Consider the following 19,697-nt stretch of genomic DNA (forward strand, 5'->3'; position numbering starts at 1 on the left):
GTGCAACAAGTTACAACAAACAGGACAAAGGCATCCTTGTTCAATGCTAAATACTGAATAACTTTACGGAATCCAAGTTGCTGCAAATTATGCAAATACCCCAATTAAATGTATGTTTTTCTTCCATTAGAGGCGGCTCAGAGGGTGTGTCCTAGCCGTGCCTTTCCAAATAAAACAAATTGCCACAGGTTTCGGTTTCGGTTTTGGTCCAAAGGACCAAAGTCAATTTCGGCTTGATTTTTAGCTAATATCCTGTCGCATATCGCCTGTCGCCGCTTTCGGGTCGAAACTATAATCGAGATTGTCTGTGACAGAGCATGCTGTTTGGATTTGTAATTGCTTTGGCTGCGGGCCATGGTCTCTTAATTATGGCCAAATGGCTTTTTACGGGGAGCACTGCAATTATTTTGATTGTACGGTTGTTTTTATTGTTTTAGTTTTTCGGTGGCCATGTTAACTATGCTGCTGAAAAGTTTTGCGACATTTGCGTTGGAAATTTTGCTTTTTATGGCCATTAATTAGGAATACTATTTCCCCAGGGCGGTGTGCACTTGTGTATGTGTGTGGGCGGGGCAGATTCAGGACTGTGGATGCCCCGGGGGCATCTCCTGACACCTGACCAATAACAATAACAACCAGGACAATGGACTCTCAGTCACCATCTCAGTTACATCTGCCTGAAGGAGCCGCCCATGCGAAAACTCTGCTGCTCCTGGATACTGACTGATGAGATTAATTAAGCAAGGCAAACAAAAGGATTTTAGTTTCATGTAGATACTCTTGACACACAAACACACATCGGGCTCACACGAACACGGTGCGTATACGTATTGTTTTCAGTTCAGTGTTATCCTTGTCGGATTGACAGGCAGCCCGGCGAATGCCTGTTGGCATTTTTATTGACAAGGACACATTAATTACTCAATGACATTGTAATCAAATACATAAGCATTGCCTGAAAGCATTTGCTAGTTCTTGTTTTTGCCATTATCCTAGCTCGTCCTGCCGCTCCTCCAAGCTCTCCAGCTCAGCTTGTGTGTCAAAGTTCAGCGTGCGGATCCCGTAAATCTCCTTCCGATGTCAATATTGCGCATACGCCACCGACACCCACACCGCCACCGCCCCGCTGCACGAGTGTTTATTTAAGTTACACTACACTCCTTTGAGCCTCGGACACGCCCTTATATATGCGCCGGGCCGTATCTCTGGGTCCTGTGTTTTATTAATTACGTAATTATGTAACAAATTAAATGCATGTACAAGCGGGAGGAGGTCTGGGTTGGCGGGGGTGGCTACTTAAACCGTTTGCTTGCCTGTCGATGGAGCCAAGTGGGTTAACTTGAGCCCGAGGGCCTGGCGAAGAGGACGCTGATGCACCTCCTGACACACATCCTTCAAAGGACGAGTGCGTCGTGTTTACTTGGCATCCGCATCCCGGAGCCAGTCCAGGTACAAAGGCAATAGAATGTTTTCGAAACGGAGCACGGCTCTTCAAATTTAGGATAAGAGCCCGACAAACATGATAGATGACATGCCTCGGAGATGTCACGACTTAATTGGATGGGCCGACTACATTAAATAAATTAAATGTTCAAAAAGACAAGCACCAATCGAAGCGACGGAGGTCCTCCACAATGTTTAGTAATTATTTTGAAATTCCTCTTGGCCAACAAAAACTTTTCGCCTTCGACTGCAAGAACAAAGATAAACAACTTGCAGGGCCCACAAATCTTTACGTTTTAAGAAATCTGAGTAATTACAGATCCGACACTCCAAGTTTATCCACTCCGTGTGCACCTGCCTTTCCTGAAAGGACATTCCATTCCACGCAGCAGCCCAGCAACTCCATCCCAGGGCCATAAAAAAGTTTTCTCGTTGCGGGCTGCTACATTTGTCTCCATTTCCCCGGATCCCGTCAAGAGTCTCCGGTGCTACGGTGCTGCTGGCCCGCAGTCCTGGTTTCACATTACACCACGGCACGCATTTAAAATCCAAATTAAATATTTCCGCATGAAACTCAAATCTTACAACTGATTAAATAACCCAGGACCGGAAACGAGCGGTGCTGGCCCGGCGTTAGTCCTGGCGTTGGCGTTGGCGTTGAAATGCTGCGGGGCAAGTCAAAAAGGCAGCGAAGGCGGCAAGGACTTGAAATGCGACAAACATGTGCGGATGCCAGAGAATTTATGCAGAGAGAAAAATATGTTATAGTTTGGAAGGGATTTGTTTGTTTCTAACATTAAATGATGGGAGGAGTACCGAGTATCTTACTTCTTTTTAAAGAATTAAAAGTAATAGGTCCTTTTTCTTAAGTTCTATCTTTCAGTGTAGGAGTGTTAAATGTGTATGTATAATTGGCATACCAGCAGACATACGTTTTGCGGGATCCTTCCATCTTCTTGCCTCCCCCTCACTCCGACTCTCCTCTGTCACTTTCGTCCTTGCTATCTGCATCTCCGTCTCCTTTCTGTTGTTATGTGTTGAGAATTTTTAGCATTTAACAAAACTCTGCAGAGGCAACGATGTCCTGGGGTAATTGCGTTGTTATTTGCCATCTCCCAAGTCTCCCGAATCTCGCTACTTTTTCCTTTTTTTTTGGTTAGAGAAAACTCATTTGGTCGAGGAAGGAGCCAGGACTAGATGTGTGGCTGATTGTGCGTTTTATGAATGAATTCAGCTTCCTCCTGGCGGGGGTTTTCCGGCCACCTCACCTACCTGCCTGCCTGGCTGATTGCAACGAAAAGGACGAGCGAAGGAAGCAAAACTTTGCCCTTAGCCTGGGCAGGACCTGCAGTGTGTCCTTGCGATGTCAGTCACCATCATCACCGCCAACAGTTACAACTTCCAGGGACTGGCCAAGATGCTCCCGGACCGGCCAAAGTGAAAATCATTTGCACAGTAAAACGTTTTTCGGTAAACTCGTCTTGACTTTCGGATTTCGGAATATAAAATAAAATTACCAACAAATTGAAAATTGCATCCTGCGTGCATCCTTTGCCGCCTTCAATTCCCAAGTTGCTACACGGAAACTTTTCTATTTTATGCCCCAGGATTATGCTATGAATATAAAATCTTGTGAAATTTCAGTGCCACACGGAAGAAGGACACACACGTGCCTACGTGTACACCGAACAGGTGGGTAGTAGTGGCAAGTGGCAAGTAGAAAGTGGAAAGTAACTGAAAGTTGCGGTCGTGACGTTGCAGTTGCAGTTGCCGAGGGCGGGCCAAAGGTTATGGTTCTGCGAATGTGATTTTAGATTGTGTGACTTCGTTAGCAATGCACTGAAAATTTAATTGTTTACCTGAATAATTTATTGCTTAAAGTTCTCCATTAAATGCCCTTTACTTTAGTCAGTATCCACTTAAGGGATGGCTGATATCCTGTCTCTGAAACTTTTGATGCTGGTGGCAACTTGTTAGCCCTTTAGCCAAATGCAACATCTGGCATCCTGGCTTAAAAGGCCGCCTCGGGCCTGAAACGCTCAGTGTAGTAGCCTTCACATTTACGGCAATTTGAGAAACTTACTTGTAGTTTCTTCCGCTGCACAAAAAGCAGCAGCATCTGGCCCGCCAGCTCCGGGCGCAATCATAAGCCAACACCTAAGCACGTCAACAACACGGCTCCCAGGATAATGCTGGGAGCCCCCCTCGGGTCGCTTCCCTCGCATCCTTTCGCCATCATCAGCCAACACTATTTAGAGTGAGAATGGCAGTAGCGAAAAGTTTTTGCAGCCACTACAAGTAGAACTAAAATTTGCCAGATCATTGCTTCCGCTACGTGCTAGGATTCTGTAGACAGGATTCCGTGCTCCAGGATTGCAGGCTCCAGGATTTCTGGATTTCTGGATTGCGGGAGCAGGAAGGTTTTTGCGCCTACGGGAGCTGTAATGTTATTATGCATATGGAGTCCCGAGTCCTGGCTGACTGGCTGGCGTCCTGGCATCCTTGTTGTGATTGTCAGTGGCAAAGAAAAACTTAATTCGAGAATCCTTTTGGGGATTTTCGGGTGCGTGTGTGTGCCGAGGCACAACTTTCTGGCCAAATTAAATGTTAATTAAAACGTTATCAGCGGGAGCGGGTGTGGGAGTGGGAGTAGTGGGCGTGGCAAAAACTACTTTCCAGGGCGAGGGCTTTGAAAGTTAAACATAATTTCTGCACGACTTGCCACTTGGCGAGTCTTGGCTTTCTGCACGGAGAGAAATATTTAACAAAAGTGGCATTAAATAGGGAGTGAGAACATGTTCTTTAAATCCTTTTATTGTCTAGAACTTTATGGGCACCTTTTTCTGCAAGTGTTTACTGCTTTCTGGCTGCTACTTGAGTGCAAATTGCATAGGTCCGGAGCGAGGGCTTCGCAGTCCGTATTCCGGATTCCAAGTCAGAGTCAGTTTCAGACCCACAAACACCCAGTTCGCCACACATAGAAGGGCAGGATGCCTGGCCAGGCACTCGGGTGAGTAAATCCTTAGGGGTCGGTCGCAAAGGGCAGCAAATGAAATAAACGTGAGGCCAAAAGGATCTGAAGGAGGACGAGTTCCACTTTCCAGTTACCAGTTCTCGCTTCTCAGTTCACAGTTCTCAGTTTCTCAGCTCCCAGAGCTCCCCCATTTGAGCCACTACAAAACTGCAATGAATGGTTAATCAAGCAGCCGGCTTGAACAGCTTTTGGCTTCATTTTACAGCAAGTTGCACAGGGAGTCGGCAGGGAGTAGCAGGCTGCTTGCTGCGGGCTGCTTAACTGCAACGAGCAGGAGTCGAGTGTCGGCAGTCGGTATACTATATTATGTGCAGAACGCACATAAACAAAAGCCCCGGGCCCAGAGCCAAATAGGCCGAGTGCAAAAAGGCAAATGCCGGCAAAGGTGTGCCCTGGAATTAGTTGAATGCCTTGCTAAACTTTTAAGCATTTACCCGTTTATGTGGAGAGCAGGTCCTGGCCAGGGATATGTTACTGATGGATCGATATCATCACATATAACATTTTGACAGCTTTCATGGCTCTTACTTAATCGCATTTCATATGGCCCAGTGGCAGGTTCTAAATCAACAAAAGAATTATTATTTTCCCAGGCAAAGCGTTCGCGGGAAATGTATTTATTTTTACGACTCGTAAGCTGCTTTATGGATCAGGCCAGATGCACCAGATGCAGGCCAGCACTGAGAGAAATCTAGAAGGAGCAATTGAAACGTTTCTATTATTTATAATGGTATTTTCTCGAAGTGCATCTGGCTTTATATCCCTCCCTTTAACTACCGACAGGTTAACTATCTGCTAAAAAGTGGATGGGAATACATTTTTGCAGTTTTATTGGAAGAGCTTAAAAACGTTGAATTTCTATTAAATAACTGGCGCACACGTCGTATACGTAATATCAGATTACAGCCAGGGCTTAAAGGAAAAACCCAAAAAAAAACGAAAGAGGGCGGGAAGGGGAGGGAAAGGAGAAAAACAAAGCAGAGAAACAAAACAAAATAACAAAACAACAAAGGTAAATAGAGAACAGGAGAAGAGAGAGTGCAGTCAGTGCAAATACAAAAAAGAACGCCATGGAATAAATGGAAATTATACGGAGTGAGATGGGAGTTGTGTTTCGCTATAAAGGTGCTTACGTTTTTTAATTACCTCGTTTAAGGCACAGCCTGGCACGCCCTTCGCCCCCTCACTGCGCCAGTATGTATGTGTGTGTGTATCTGTGTGTGTTTGTTCGCTTTTATCAACTCGTTTCGCCGTGTTTTACTCACTCGCAGACGTTGCCATAAGTTTTAATTAAAATTACTTTGCCTGCCTGCCTGCCGGCTGATGATGGTTTCTACTGCCACTTTTCCATTACGGCTCCAGCTACGGCTACGGCTATAGAAGCTGATCCTGCCTGACTCCTTTACCTCGCCGTTAGCTCCTTTTTCTGCCTTTAATACACGGTACTTGTGGGGTATATTGAATTCTTTTCAGACGCATGTTTTCCTATTCTATTAATACATAATGCCAATTGTCCTTTTGTAAATCTGACCGTTAATTAAATTAGTAGTATGTCTTAAGGATAGTATATCTTAATTCCTTGTTAAAATTCTTTTTCAATAAAACTTGAAAGTACCAGGTATACAGTCGCCAACCTTCAGTCCTCAAAGTGCCTTGCTCTGTGCTTTTTGTTATTTTCTTTTTGGCTGCTCACCTGGGCCACTGTTTTTGCAGAGTTTTTGCGGTTGTGCTGTTGTTGTTGTTGTGTTTTGTTGTCCTTGCATAGGCCCTCAAGCTGGCTTTTTGCCGGCATTTACAGCCTACGCCTCTGACATTGCCCCATTGCAGTGACAATGACTCCGACTTCGGGCCAGGCCAGGCCAGAACGGGCCGGGCTGGGCCGGATATTAAAATGCAGCGGAAGTTGGAAAAATATTGAACAATTATCAAGCTGCATGCTAGCCACAGGCGGATATCTCAAAAAAGGATATAGAGGTGAATTAGGGTGAACCTTGGATGGCATACTAAAATATTATTATATTATTAAGAATTTTTTGAAAATCAAAATACAATTTAAAGAAATCAATCGCAGAAATTAGCAATAAATTATGAAAAAATAATTCTAAGTTCACTCTAAATTATCTTTTAGATATTTTGCCTTGTTATCTATGAATAGAACAGAATTTGCAGCTTATTATTGAGTATGCATTTAAAATAGACTTTAATTTATGTCAGTGGCATGCCACAAACTTATCATATTTGAATATATTTATTGAGAGCTGATAGTCAACTGGGCGTGACAATCCACTGCCATTTAGATTGCAAGCCCGGCTTTATGGACTCTGCTTCCTGGCTGGGTTCTGGCTGCGTCCTAGCAACGTCCTGGCCATGTCCTGGCTGTCATCATTCAAACAATCAGCCAACTGTGAAGCGGAGCAGCCAAACGAGCGGGTCTAAACGCGCAGTTCAACGCTTGGCTTGCGTTGGCCCGCTCCTCGCTGGGGGGTCCTTTCTGGCGGGTCCTGATGGTGCTGGTGCTGGTGCTGGTGGGTCCTAGAGCTGGTGGTGGAGTATATTTGCCACATGCTGATAAGCAGACATAATAATAAAAAATGTATGAGCTGATGCCTGGCAAGCGGCAGTCATAATAAAATGTGCAAAATAAAACGGAATGCTGTGGAGTGGCGAGCCACAGGACGATGGCAGGACTTAGGACCAGAATGTTGGCGGCAGCGGATGTGCGCCAAAAGCAGCAGCGGAAACGTTGCACAATTTTGCGGCGACAGCGTTAAGATGAGTGGGGCGTGGTCTGTGGGCGGGGAATCAAGGCACAAACGCGACATAATGAAGTCAGAAGTTGTGGCGGCGACCGGCCCAAAAGAGTTTTGAACGTTTTGCTAATGAGAGCTCAGAAAGGTGGTCGGCGACTATCAGGACCAAACAGTAGGACGGCTAATACGCTCAGCTCTTGGCCAACTATACAGAGAAAGAAATCCACAGCGCAAATCTATCAGCTACTATTGGTTAGTTTATTGTCCGTTGTTTCTGAATAAAAATGGATAATGCCTAATTATTCAAAGAGGATGTGGTACTATGTCTTAAAAGAGGTTCACGGCTACAAGAAATGGTAGTATAATCCCGAACAAGGTTACAATGATCATATTAAAGTCTATAATTGAGCCAGCTTGTAGGCCCTGAAAGTGTTCGCCGGTCCGCCTCTTGGAGCTTTTTCCCTCCAGCTCTGGACAAGGATTGAATTCTAAAAATACTTGTATTTCTAAAGATTTAAGAGGGTATTGTAGTATCAGACTTACTTGTGCAAATTCGAGGCGAGGATTTCTCCAAAAAACAGTAGTGCACTTTGTATGGCACATTCTTCCCTATTTTAGACCAGATGCCAAGAAGGAGTTGTTTGCAGACCTTGGGAACCATTCCATAGCCATTCGATGCCATTCTTTCAAAATTTAGATAATTTTATTAAGTCTTATTTAAGGCTTTATATTTAACTGGATGTAGCTGACTGCCGACAGCAAACTCTTAGGCGATCCGATTCAGACTTCATTCAGACTTCATTCAGACTCCATTTTCTTTTCCCCAGTGTTGGTTAACTTTTAAAGAATCGCCATTTTCCCCCAGTACTAATTAATTTTTAAAGATTAAAGTTTATTTTTTCGAGTTGGTTAACTTTAAAAGTAATGCACATAAAAATAACATGTCTGTGGCATAACTTGTTCCAAAAGGGGGAATACGTCGAAAATATCTCCACATTATGTCAAACTCTGATTTCAGACTCCATTTTCTTTCTACCAGTGCTGGTTAACTTTTAAAGATTCTCTTTTTCTCCCAGTGCTGGTTAACTTTTAAAGCTTAAAGTTTATTTCTCCGAGTGTTGGTTAACTTTTAAAGTAATGCCACAGCTCACAAAAATAACATGTCTGTGGCATAACTTGTTCCTAAAGGGGGAATACGGCGAAAATATCTCCACATTATGCCACTCAACAATGTTCAGTTTGTTGGATCTGAACCGAGCTCCGATGCTGTTCATATTTTGCGACAGAGACCGAGGCGACAACATTCATGGCCTTTGGCACTAAGAGCCTTCATAAATTTCAGAGAAGCAGCCAATGAGCCAGCGAAGGACTCCCCGAGTCCTGTCGCTTTCTGGCAGCGGAGTCTGCATTTGATTGATACTTGATGAGGGGTGCCAGAAGGGGGATGTAGGGACTGTATGGGGGAGTGGCACTTGCAGAGGACCAAATTGTGCGACCAGGCGTTTGGTGTTGATGTTGTTGACGTTATCCTTGTTGTTGTTTGTTTGCCTTGTCGATGATATTGCTGTTGTTGTGGTTGTTGTTGTTGTCATCGTCATAAGCAACAACAATTTAATAATAGATTCATTACACAAAAATACACCCATTGGCTAGAAAAATAAGGCAACATCTTCCACATGACAGTTCCGAGAGTTTGCCGCAAGCCTCATGCCGCATGCCTCATGTCGCATGCACGCGCACCACCGAGTATCATTATGTCAACAGAAAATAAGTGTCTCCATATAGAATATAATAAATTGAATATATTTTCATCAGCAATAACAGCAAACAGCCGCAACAATAACAACATCGCCGCCCGAGGCAACATGATGTTAACAAAATAGAAAAGTCCTGGCAAAAAATGGGACAGGGGGAGTGGGGCAAGTGGGAATGAGATGTGCAAATATGGCAAATAAAATGTAAACAAGCCACTGGACAGGGCCATTGATAAGTTTTTTCCACTACATAAATAAACACAAACAAATCAAAGGAATAGAAAGGATATAGAAGCCATGAATTGTAATTATATCCAAGAGGTAGTTTTAAGTTATAGAAGATTATAACATCTCTTCTCATACCCCATTTCGACACTTCAACTGTCGTCCTGAAAAACAAGAGAAGCCATCCCATCCATATCCTTCGCCCTGTCAAGATCCTGAAGCTGTCAGGATAACGAAACTTAGCGCCGAGGCGTCGACTCGCGAACAGTTTTGAAGTTTATTTGGCATGTGGAAACTGTCGGCTTCTGTTCTGTTTATCTGGCCAAAAGGATATCCCAAGGATAGACCCTTTTCGTCTCCGGGCTTGGGTTTTCAATAAAGCCACAGCCGGGTGTAGAGCGATATAAAAATTTCATAGAAACTTGCTTTGATATTTTATTTATTTTTATTCGCCCAGCTCGACGCGGATGCTCATTTTTCTTGCTCCTTGCTGCTGAGTCCTTGCTCCTTGCTGCTTCTAATCAATTCCAAATCATTTAGCACACGCATGAGCGTGTGCAGTGTGTGTCAGTGTGTGTGTGTGTTAGTGTATGTATGTGTGTGCCAGAAGGAACGCCATTTTGATTGCGTTAAAGTTGTGTGGCTTTAAGTCGCTCAAAGGCAAATGGCGGTCATAAATCAGGGGCGTGACAGGGCCAAAAGCCAGCCCCGACAAAGGCCAAAAGCTGTGCGGGTAATTATGGCTAATTAACGTGCCCGAAACGTCCATCCGTCCCTCTTCGATATTACGATCCGAACTTCTTTTAATAAAATCATCAAATTTGCCTCAAGGCGGCATAAAAGCCTTTTGCGGCAGCCATAAAAACGTCGTCGTCAATGTTGAATTTTGTCGAATGTCCAGTGTCCAAGGTCCTGGAGTTCCGTAGTCCTTGGTTGAGAATTCGAATGTTTATGGCCAGCACATGTTCTTATTCTGTAGTGCTGGGAACGGGTCCGTAATTCAAGTGGCGTAAATTATGGTCAAGAGGTTGCTGCCGACCGCCTTTTCGCCAAGAAGGACCTGCTCGAATGCTTTGTTACATGTGTGTGAAGAATCCTGTCCTGTCTTGTCCCTTTTTTTTGTAGGTCCTCCCCAGACGGAGTATCTCTGGCCGAAAGCAATTTTGGGGCCATTTTATGTGCGTAGCAGACCAGGACGAAATATGACAGTCCAAACAAAATGTAATTTCGCCAGAAAGAAATTATAAACAGCAGGGACACTTTCCAGTCTCAGTTTCGACTCCACTCTGGCCGGCGAGTCCATTTTCAGTCCGAAAGTATTTTTTTGCAGCTTATTTACTTTGGTCCTGTTTCCTACTTTGGCGGAATGCGCAATTCAGCACGTTTCCATTGTTCATAATAAATGTTCATAAATAAGTTGATTAGTTTTTTATGTGGTTAGCAAGGACTCGCTGTCCTCGGGAGTTGGCACTTCGTGGCGCCCTCGTGATTCCTCGAGGAAGGTAATTGAAAATGGCTCTTAGTGCGTGATTATTGTATTTTTTTGCGCCACATTACAACGTGACGGCACAAAAAGAGCCACACTGTCTCCGTATTAACTTGGCCGAAAAAAAAGTGCTGGGTAAGCAGCTTTTGTGTGATCGAAAATGGAAAGTTTTCTCCCAGAACATATTTAATTTTCAATAAACGCTTTTCATTTTCCTTTTAAGGATAAATGATAACTTTTATTTACAATTGAATACACAATTTTGAGCCAAGAAGTTGCTGGTTTTCAACTGAAGTTGAATTCAAACTCGCTTTGCTAGTTTTTGGCCAAAACTTTGGCTATTAGGAAATGTCTTATTTTATGGCCAAATCACATAAACCAAAGTTTCTCCTAATAGACTTCTCCGATTGTCTCGGGCCAAAAAACGGAAACTAAGTAACGTTTATTTCATCTTGAAGCGAGTATTTGTGTATTTTATGTTTTCTCCTTCTTCATAGCAATTTCCGCTGCTCGGCAATGGAAATCTTCAGTTGGCCAAGAAACTTTAGAGAACTTTGCCACATTCGGCAGTTCTGGTAGTCGATATGCTCGGCAACTACTTGGCAAATTGTTTGCCATTGCAATTTCCGTCTGATGGACACAAAAACGATCCGAAAACAATCTATTTTTTATTGCGTTAATAGATTTTTCTTTGGCTCGACTCTGAGCTTGGGAAAGCATCCTTTCTCGACATCTATTTGCATCGATTTGCATAGGCTGCATCTGCAACTGTTGCAACAACCTGGGCTATTGAGTGACTGTGGCAGCAACTTTTAATTATTTAACGTGCTACGTTTGGCACACACAATGCCAGGACTTCTTCGCCAGGACTCTGGGCAAGGCTGCAAATGCATTTTGCATAATTTGTTTGTGCGCTGAGGCGTGCGCAGGATTCATCATCGTCATCGTCCTCGACGTCCTCGTCCTCATCATTGTGGAGCCCATTCTCGAAGCTTGTCATATCAATCTCCTGGCTGAACCCATTTTGCCGACAGGAGTGTCGTTGCCGTGTAGAAGGGTTGCATGCCCCGGCCCCCTGTCCCGTGTTTGTGTGCCAAACATCAACCCTCCCTGGCCACACACTCCTACACTCTCACTTTAATTTATGTGCCACGACCCTCCGTGAACCAAACAATGTCACTTGGCTTTTGTAAGCTCACGTGTTACATGCAAATGTGCTTCCTGACTTCCCTGCTCCTTTTGTCCTTAGGGGGTCGGGGTTGGGGGGCTCGGGGCTGGGTAAATATTGTAATGATGTATGTGATTCCTTTTGACCTGCCGCAACTCCCTCCTATCATCGGTTTATTGAAATCTCTTTATGGCAAGTCCTTATCCCATCTACGACTTCTCCCTCCATTTTTTTCGAGTGCTTTGCGACCACTTGAAGAAATTATTATTTTCGAGTTTGCAACATTTTTGCAAACACTGCTCTTAATGAAGTAACAACATGTCGCTGAAAGGAGTCATTAAAAAATGCCAAGGCAAAAATCAATAAACAATCAACAGAGAAATAAATGCTGCAGCCTCAAGGCTGCAATTACGCTGAATGACATTCGTCCTGATGTCAAAGGAATCGTGTGGCAAGCTAAAAAATGCTCAGGAATATATTGCGAGTGGCACATGTAGATGAAATTGAAAAAAACACGTGAAATGCGTTGACGATTGCGTTTTTCAAGTGTCGCTGGCATCGTACGATGGATGCCCGCCCAGCTGTGTACCAATTAAAAATGCAGTGGACAACGCCCAAAAAAGGATAACAGCGAACGGAGGATGCCAGTGAAAGGGGGGTACTGGCATGGTGTAGCTGCATGTTGCACTCACCATGTGGCGGCTGCTGCTGTCAATGACAGCCCAAATAAAATGCAACAAAGCGTGTTGTAAGCGCGCCAGAATGAAAATCAATAGTGATTCCTCGGCCCGCAAATACATATTCATGCCAGCTTTATGTTTTCAAAAAATATCAGAGTACATAGGCCTCTATGTACTTGCAACTCATATTCGGGCTGGTCAGCTGCTTCCTGTACATAGTGGTGTGGGCGTGGGCGTGGGCGTTAGCGTAGGCGTGGGTGTTTGTTGGTGCAACAACAATAATCGGAACGACAAGGCTGCAACATCAGCAACAATAGCAACAGCAACATCAGAGAGGTGTAGCAACAACATAAACACGGGAAACGGAAACGGACAGAGACAGGAATGGGGCTGCAACATGGGGTGTCCTGCAACGTCCTGCCACGTCCACCCCCTCCCTTTGACGTCCGTCATAGAGCGTGCAAATGTTGACCTACATAGAAAACGTTGAGCAAACAGGCGCATAAATGCGACGTTAAACAACAGCCGAGCGCAGTGCAGATAAGTCTGCCTCTTTTTTGCCAGCCCGGCCCAAACCCGTTTAGGCCAGGCCTGTGCGGCTGCCAACGCATTGTTAGAACAGCCGGCAAACTTAATAGCCCATAGCCATCCAAGTCGAATCCAAAACTATATTTTAGAATCTGCCAGATACACAGCGAAAATAGAGAGGAATAGGTTGGAGTTCCGCTACACCTTCCTAGGTCTAGACCCTAGAACTCGTAATAATTCTTCGCAGTGGCTGTGTTATTGTTATTAATCTCTATACCGGCCTCATAATTGTTATGTAGATTTCATTGGGCTGGGTTGACAGGACAACGATGACCAGTATCCAGTGTCCTGTAGCATCGGATGTTGGCCAGGCCATTGAATGATTCCGAACAATGCCCTCGCCAACAAACAAATGACCGACTGAACTGAATACAATGGAATTTAAAAGGAAGCGTCTCGAAAGTAACTTCTACCAACCGAAAATTTACTGTCCCTTTAGGAGTAGGAGTAGGAGGTGTCCTCGCAATTTGGCACGCTGGATGGCAAGAGTGGCCGAAAGTTCCAGGGCAGGTGGTGCCAGGGCCTAAAAGGCACCGAACCAGGCAACCGACAAGCAAACAACCAACCACTCGCAGTTGGAGCCAAAGAGGTCTAGATGGTCTAGTAGAGGGTCTAGAGGATGTAACCGATTAAGGGATACTCTGCCCTTTAAGCTGTTTCATATCAGACTATAGGCTTTTCTAGATATACATATATTATAGGATCCACGTCTGAAGGACTCGTTTTATAAACCTATTATTGGATACTCTGCTGTGTAGGTGTGTTCTAGTTAGAATATCTATTATATTTTATATATATATATATATATTATTTTATTTGATCTATAACTTCTGCAAGTCCCTCTTAAAGCCCTTGTACCCCCAGAAAGGGTAAAAAAAAGCCCTGCAACGTTTGTTACTTGCAACACAGACACTCACACTGGGAGCAAACTCAATGAGTCAATGACTTTTTGGTGTCGCTCGTTGATGCGCAACGTGGTCCCGTTGTCATTAGCAGCGACACCAACACAGTGCCCCAACCATACCCACCTCCCTCCCCCCCCACACACACACACAGCAACAAACTCGCAGTGGCAGACACACTTGCAATGAGCACTCATGAGTTTTGTTACGGCTGCTTGTTGTTTGTTGGCTGTCGATTCCTCGTTGTTGCTATTGTTGCTGTTGGGAAATGCGAACGGATCCGGGTCCGAGTCCTGGTCTGAGTCGGGGGTCCGTTGCCGTGTCCGTATCCGTATCCGTTCCCCTGCCCGTGTCCGTGTCCGGGTCTGAAATAAATTTGGCAGGCAAACACGTTTTGGCTTATGTTTTATTGTTGCTGCTTTTGTTGCGGCTGCTGTTGCGGCTGCGGCTGTGGCAACTGTCCTTGGTGACTCTAATGTGTGCCAAAATCGCACCCCTGCCCCCCCTACCCATATCCCCTTTACCCCTTTGGCGCTTTTTACGCATTCACGCGTCCCAAAAACAAGACGATGGCCAACATCAAAATGTGCACTGAAAATGGACGAAGCCCAACATGGAATTTCAATTAAATTATTAAAAAGTTTCTGCATCTAAATTAGCCCGCCAGTAAATTGTGGAATTTCCGGAATTATTAATATTATTTATTTTTGTGGATAGCACATGTTTTTTCTGTCCGATTATCAGGAATCTTGGCAGTGGTTCTCTAGTGGTGCCATAATTTCCCCAGGCGCTCATTAGCCGAAAAGTAGGCAACATTTATGCGGCAGCAGAAAGGGCCTAAGTGTGAAATTGCTTTGCATAATGCCAAGTGAATTATGCGGGCAAATATTGTTGAAGTCGGAGTCCATTAACAGGGCCCCAGAAAGCAAACTGATGGATCACTTAGGCCGTTTTTCTATTCAAATAACCAAATTATTGAAGGCAACTTAAGCTGCTTCATAATTATCCGTCCTGGGTGGAGGCCACAGCGCCACAGCGTCACGACGTCTAATCTATGGGCCCGAAGATGGGCCGAATAATTGAAACATTGAGCCAGGCACTCACGCATGTGGCACACACCCCCTTGCCACCCCGTTTTTGGGGCAGTGTAAACACAGCTGTTCGAAGGCGCTGGAACAATTCGTGCCTAACCACAGACAACAAACGGTGGTGCGCCGGCGCGGAGAGTCCAGAGTGGAGAGTGGAGAGCGAGTGGTCGGGACTGCCAACTGCACCGCCGATTGTGGTGGGGCATCCTCTGTGGGGCATCAGCGCCGTGGCATCCGGCAGTTGCTGTTCGAGGCTCGAAGGATACGCACGGCTCTGGCGGACGACGAAAAGGACGATTGGGCGATAAGGACGAAGCTGGGCTGGCTAGAATGCAACTCCCACCGAGTGTGATGTGAAGTGATGTGGTGAATTTCGGCGCGAAGAGAGTCCGTACTCCGGAGTCCGGAAGAGAGCCTACCGGAAGACGAAAACTAAGAGGCTCCTACGCAGTCAAGTCGAGTCCTTGCTGGCGGTCGGTCCTTGCTGTCTCCTGTCGCGTAGGTGCAGTGCAGTGTGCCGGTAGTGTGATGAAGTCCCCAAGAACACAAAAAATTCTCAAGTGAAAAAGGGTTAAGAAGCAAGCAAATCTCAAAGATTTTAAATGTGCCAAAAAATTTAAATATTAAATCAATTAAATGTGTCTGATAAATGCGCTCAAAAGTGAAAGCCAAATCAAAATTGTACAAGTCACTGCCCCGCTGAAAGGCTGAAGTATACAAATTCCTCAAAACCATCTGAAAAGCTCATCAATCTAAGCCCAAAATATACAAATAATATATCAAATAAAATCAAAACAGAAGCCGGTAAACATGTGGATTAGTAGCCGCCTTTTCGTGATTTTCCTGCTGCTCCATCTCGGTAGGTGAATCCCGGCATTTGTGCCGGAAAAACTCTTAAGCCCGGCAGCCGACTGCCGACTCTCGACTGCCTAGTGCCTACTGCCGGCATTTTCTTTCAGGAGGGTTTCCCTCAGACTTTCCTTCGGTTTTCCTAAGTCGCTCGGCACGCGCCGCAAAGTGTGTTTTTGTTGCCATAAGTCCCAACAGCTGTTGGCGTGTTTTATTTCATTTTTTGTACATTTTCTTTTTCGGGATTTGGGCTTACGCCTTCGGAACGGAACTTATTATTAAGTCTTGCGAGTAAAACAAAAGGATTTGGAGGGATTTGGTCGGACTTGGGTCGGAGAAACTGCCAGAAACCGGGTCCGGGTTCAGGCAATTACTCGGTTTATTATCATGCAAAGCGGAATCTTCAGACTCGCATTTATGGTGATTCATACGAGAGTGGCAAGGAGGTGCCATAATTTATGATATCTATCTCTCGGAACTCAGGACTCTGGGCTGTGGACTCTGGACTCTGGACTCAGAACTAAGTGCAAATGACTTGGTGGCTTTATGGAGCAGAGACCATAAAAGTGCCGGCCAACTAAAGCCCCTACATAATATGAAATTGCCTTATGATAAAAACCAGGCGTCAATTTATGCCACACAGACCCTGCCCCACTGCCTCTGCACTAGACTCTCTCCATCCACAGGATGTGTGGCGGCGTCTGGGGCAGCCTAATGAAATGTGTCAGAAGCAGGAGCATATCCTTGTGCACAGGACGGGGGAAAACCTTTTTTGGAAATGTGATATTTTCCAATTTTCATTGCCTAGCTGTGGCATTCGATGAGACCGACCGACGGGAGGACTCGCCCTGGCAAAAAAAAAATATCAAAATGCCACACAGATATTTCACGTATCCCCCCTATATATATATATCCAAATATATATGTATCGCCCCCTCGGATAACTCCGGTCTGGAAAGCAAATGAAAAATATGCAAATGAAATTGTTGCTCAATGTCTAAGCTCGGGGGAGTGAGAGATGGCTCACATTTTTCGGTGCTTGCTGGGTGTTGTTATTTCATTTCCATGCAGATAAACATAAAATATAATACCCTATATAAAATCGGGAGCACAAATCCGATTAGAGCTACGTGGGTTGGGGGATAGGGGGAATTTTGATGGTTAAATTATGAAAAATTATGGCTAAGGAAAGTTCTCAGCACACTATGATTGATTGTGTTTTAAACCGTTTATGACAAACGCTTTAATTTGTTTCAGGATTAATGGAGTGAACGGAAGAAAGTTTCGAGTTAACTGCTCACCAGATGCGAGCTAAACTTTTCCCAAAACTCCACAGTTATTAATGATGTTCTATATAGTATGTAGAATATATATAGAGCGTCTGATTAACTTTGTTATTGCACTTCTTGTTTTTATTTCCCATTTCCGAACTTCCTTTGGCCCAAAATAAAATCCGGTAACAAAAGATTTTGATCGCCTCCCGTTGGATCCTTCAGGACCCCATTTCTTGTGTGCTTTTCGGGCCAACTGGAGCACATCTTACTCCTGGAACTCCAGCCAAGGAACAAAATCAAGTTATTTACAATTATTATTCGGCTCTTGGCCGTTTTTGTTGCTATTGTGGCTGTTGCTGCTGTGGGATTGCGCGTTGGTCTGTAAACGTTTTAACTTCTTTCAAGTTTTCCCTTCATTTCTTTTTATTTTTCGTCCTGGCCGCCGTTTTGGTTGCCGTCCTGTTGCGGAAGCAATATTGAGTCGATATCTTTGCTGGGTGTTTGGGTCACGCCTTCCAGCCGCTGGTTTTTTCGCATAAAAATTGAATTTCCTGTATTTTTCGAGCTGATTGCTTACAAAGCCCTGCCCACCATTTCCGCTGGAAAGTCTTGGCCAGGACAGGACCTTAAAGTCCTTGTGCTGTAGACTTTTGTGGTTGACTTTAAAGGCACTGGCTGGGAATCGTGAGCCATTAGAAATATTACCACTGCAGTGCCGGCTGAAATCCGGAATCCGGAGACACTGCATCACATACACACGCCCGCCTGGAGGCTACGAAATAATTTCAAAAAGTGCCAAAAGGGCATAATCCAAACACAGAAAAAAGCACGGAGGCGAGGGCGAGGACGAGGACGAGGACAAGGACCACAAAAAAGTTGAGGGAAATAAAAAATACCCAACATACACACACATCACACTGAAAACTGAAATAATGTCTGAGAAGCCGGGCAAAGTAACCCCTCAAGACTCGCACAAGTGGACGGGAAACACATTCGGAGTGAAAGAAGTGAAATGTACGACACAAAACGAGCGGAAATGCGAGCCAGAGAGGATGTGGGTGGGGACGGGCATGTGGCAGGGTGCCGGCGGCAGTTGCAGTTGCATGTACACATATATGTAGAGCTCGATATCGGGGTGCCAGGTACTGCAGAAACCCGAGCTGGGAAAACAATTTGGAGAAGAAATTTGCGGCAAATGGAGACAGTCGAAATGCGCTTTTCTAGTGGCCGAGGAATGTTGTTGCAACTTGCAATTGATTTGGCAGCCCGCAATTGTTGCAACAGGGAGGCAGGCGGCGATGCAAATGTATTCCGATCCCCATGGCTGCCAAATTGAATTGAATTTCCAACTAAAAGGCCATCACAGAAGGGAGAGCACTCATTGGAATATAAGTTTTTAAAATGCTAATACCTTATAGCCATTCCCCCCACATACAACACTAACTTGGCCAATTGGGCCTAAACACATTCATTGCAATAGGCCAAATACCATGTCGGGCTGGCCCAGAGGAAAAAAAGTTGGCACAAAGTACACCCACAGGACATTCAGGAAGAACGAAACACACGCACAGGATCACAAAGAGGGTGGACTTTTTGTTTTTGCAGGAAAGAATAAAACCCCCTCAAGTGGATGGGCACATACATACATCCCCACTCGTATGGGATCTTGCTCCAAGGCCCAAGCTCGTAAAACATACCCTTTCCCCAAAAAAAAGTAAAAAATAAAGGAAAAATGAGAAGCGAGTGCCGAGCGTACTCAAGACATACTTGCAATAATTTTATGGCCTGGCAGAGGCCTCATCGTCCTTATCCGCGTTCTGGACCACGAGTGAGGGCAGCACACAGAAAAATAGAGGATGCAAAATGAAATATTTGTTTTTAAATGATAATAATTATTAAAAGATTAGTTAGAGAAAGTTGTATGGAAATTATTAATGCAGAACTTGAAAAATAAAACACGAAAAATGGACTAGTTTTTCAGAAATAATTTTTAAATATATTAAAAATGCTAACGTCTAACAAAATATTGGTTACAAAAAAGAGAACTTTGTTCTGAACATTCTAAAAACTTCACTTTGGAAATAGGAAACACTGAGTATATTTTAGTGACAAAGTGTATGCATCAAATTTTAGATGAAAAGAAAAGTAAACATAAATAAAATATAAAATATAAAGATTAATGAACATTTTTTTCCTCTTAACAGTCTAAAAACTTCTTAAAACTATCCAAATCAATTTTAGAATGAAAAACTAAATTTATGCCACAGGAAGTTTATTTTGGTGACGAAATTTACGTATTAAATTGGAATCCCTAAGGATTGAAAGATATTTAAGTGTTTCAGTTCAACTAACATCAATTTTTTTTGGTGTAATATGTGATTTTGATCCAATGGAGTAGCAATAGCGATGGAGAAAGCCATGAAATCAGCGGGAGGAAGTGAACGTCCCCGTGTCGG

The 19,697-nt window shown here is 44.3% G+C and overlaps 2 protein-coding genes across 20 annotated transcripts in view; one reads left to right on the top strand and one right to left on the bottom strand.

Annotated features, from left to right (window-relative positions):
• Positions 1 to 6,664: 6,664 nt before the first annotated feature.
• LOC26513658 lies at positions 6,665 to 8,207 on the bottom strand. 4 transcript variants are annotated; one of them, XM_014910028.3, is made up of 2 exons: positions 7,771 to 8,022; positions 6,665 to 7,042 (listed from the first exon to the last, which is right to left on the bottom strand). In XM_014910028.3, the coding sequence occupies exons 1-2, from the start codon at positions 7,907 to 7,909 to the stop codon at positions 6,864 to 6,866; spliced, it is 318 nt and encodes a 105-aa protein (XP_014765514.1). In that variant the 5' UTR covers positions 7,910 to 8,022; the 3' UTR covers positions 6,665 to 6,863. The 4 variants fall into 4 exon arrangements, 3 of the variants coding, with proteins under 3 accessions (XP_014765514.1, XP_014765513.1, XP_014765515.1); XM_014910027.3 differs by lacking the exon at positions 6,665 to 7,042 and adding an exon at positions 7,465 to 7,733 and having other exon boundaries at positions 7,771 to 8,014; XM_014910029.3 differs by lacking the exon at positions 6,665 to 7,042 and adding an exon at positions 7,465 to 7,715 and having other exon boundaries at positions 7,771 to 8,009.
• A 7,130-nt stretch (positions 8,208 to 15,337) lies between these two features.
• Positions 15,338 to 19,697, top strand: part of LOC6507416 (Down syndrome cell adhesion molecule-like protein Dscam2) — a 29,176-nt gene continuing 24,816 nt past the window's right edge. For 10 of the 16 annotated variants that reach the window (XM_044714799.1, XM_032453760.2, XM_032453764.2 and 7 more), the window contains exon 1: positions 15,339 to 15,977. In XM_044714799.1, the coding sequence (XP_044570734.1) occupies positions 15,929 to 15,977 (49 nt within the window). In that variant the 5' untranslated portion in view covers positions 15,339 to 15,928. Of the gene's footprint in view, positions 15,978 to 19,697 lie in introns of all 16 variants that reach the window. The other 6 variants (XM_032453756.2, XM_032453758.2, XM_032453757.2 and 3 more) reach the window with 2 other exon arrangements.

Source organism: Drosophila ananassae, chromosome 2R (assembly GCF_017639315.1).
Source record: "Drosophila ananassae strain 14024-0371.13 chromosome 2R, ASM1763931v2, whole genome shotgun sequence".
Classification (NCBI taxonomy): Eukaryota; Metazoa; Arthropoda; class Insecta; order Diptera; family Drosophilidae; genus Drosophila; species Drosophila ananassae.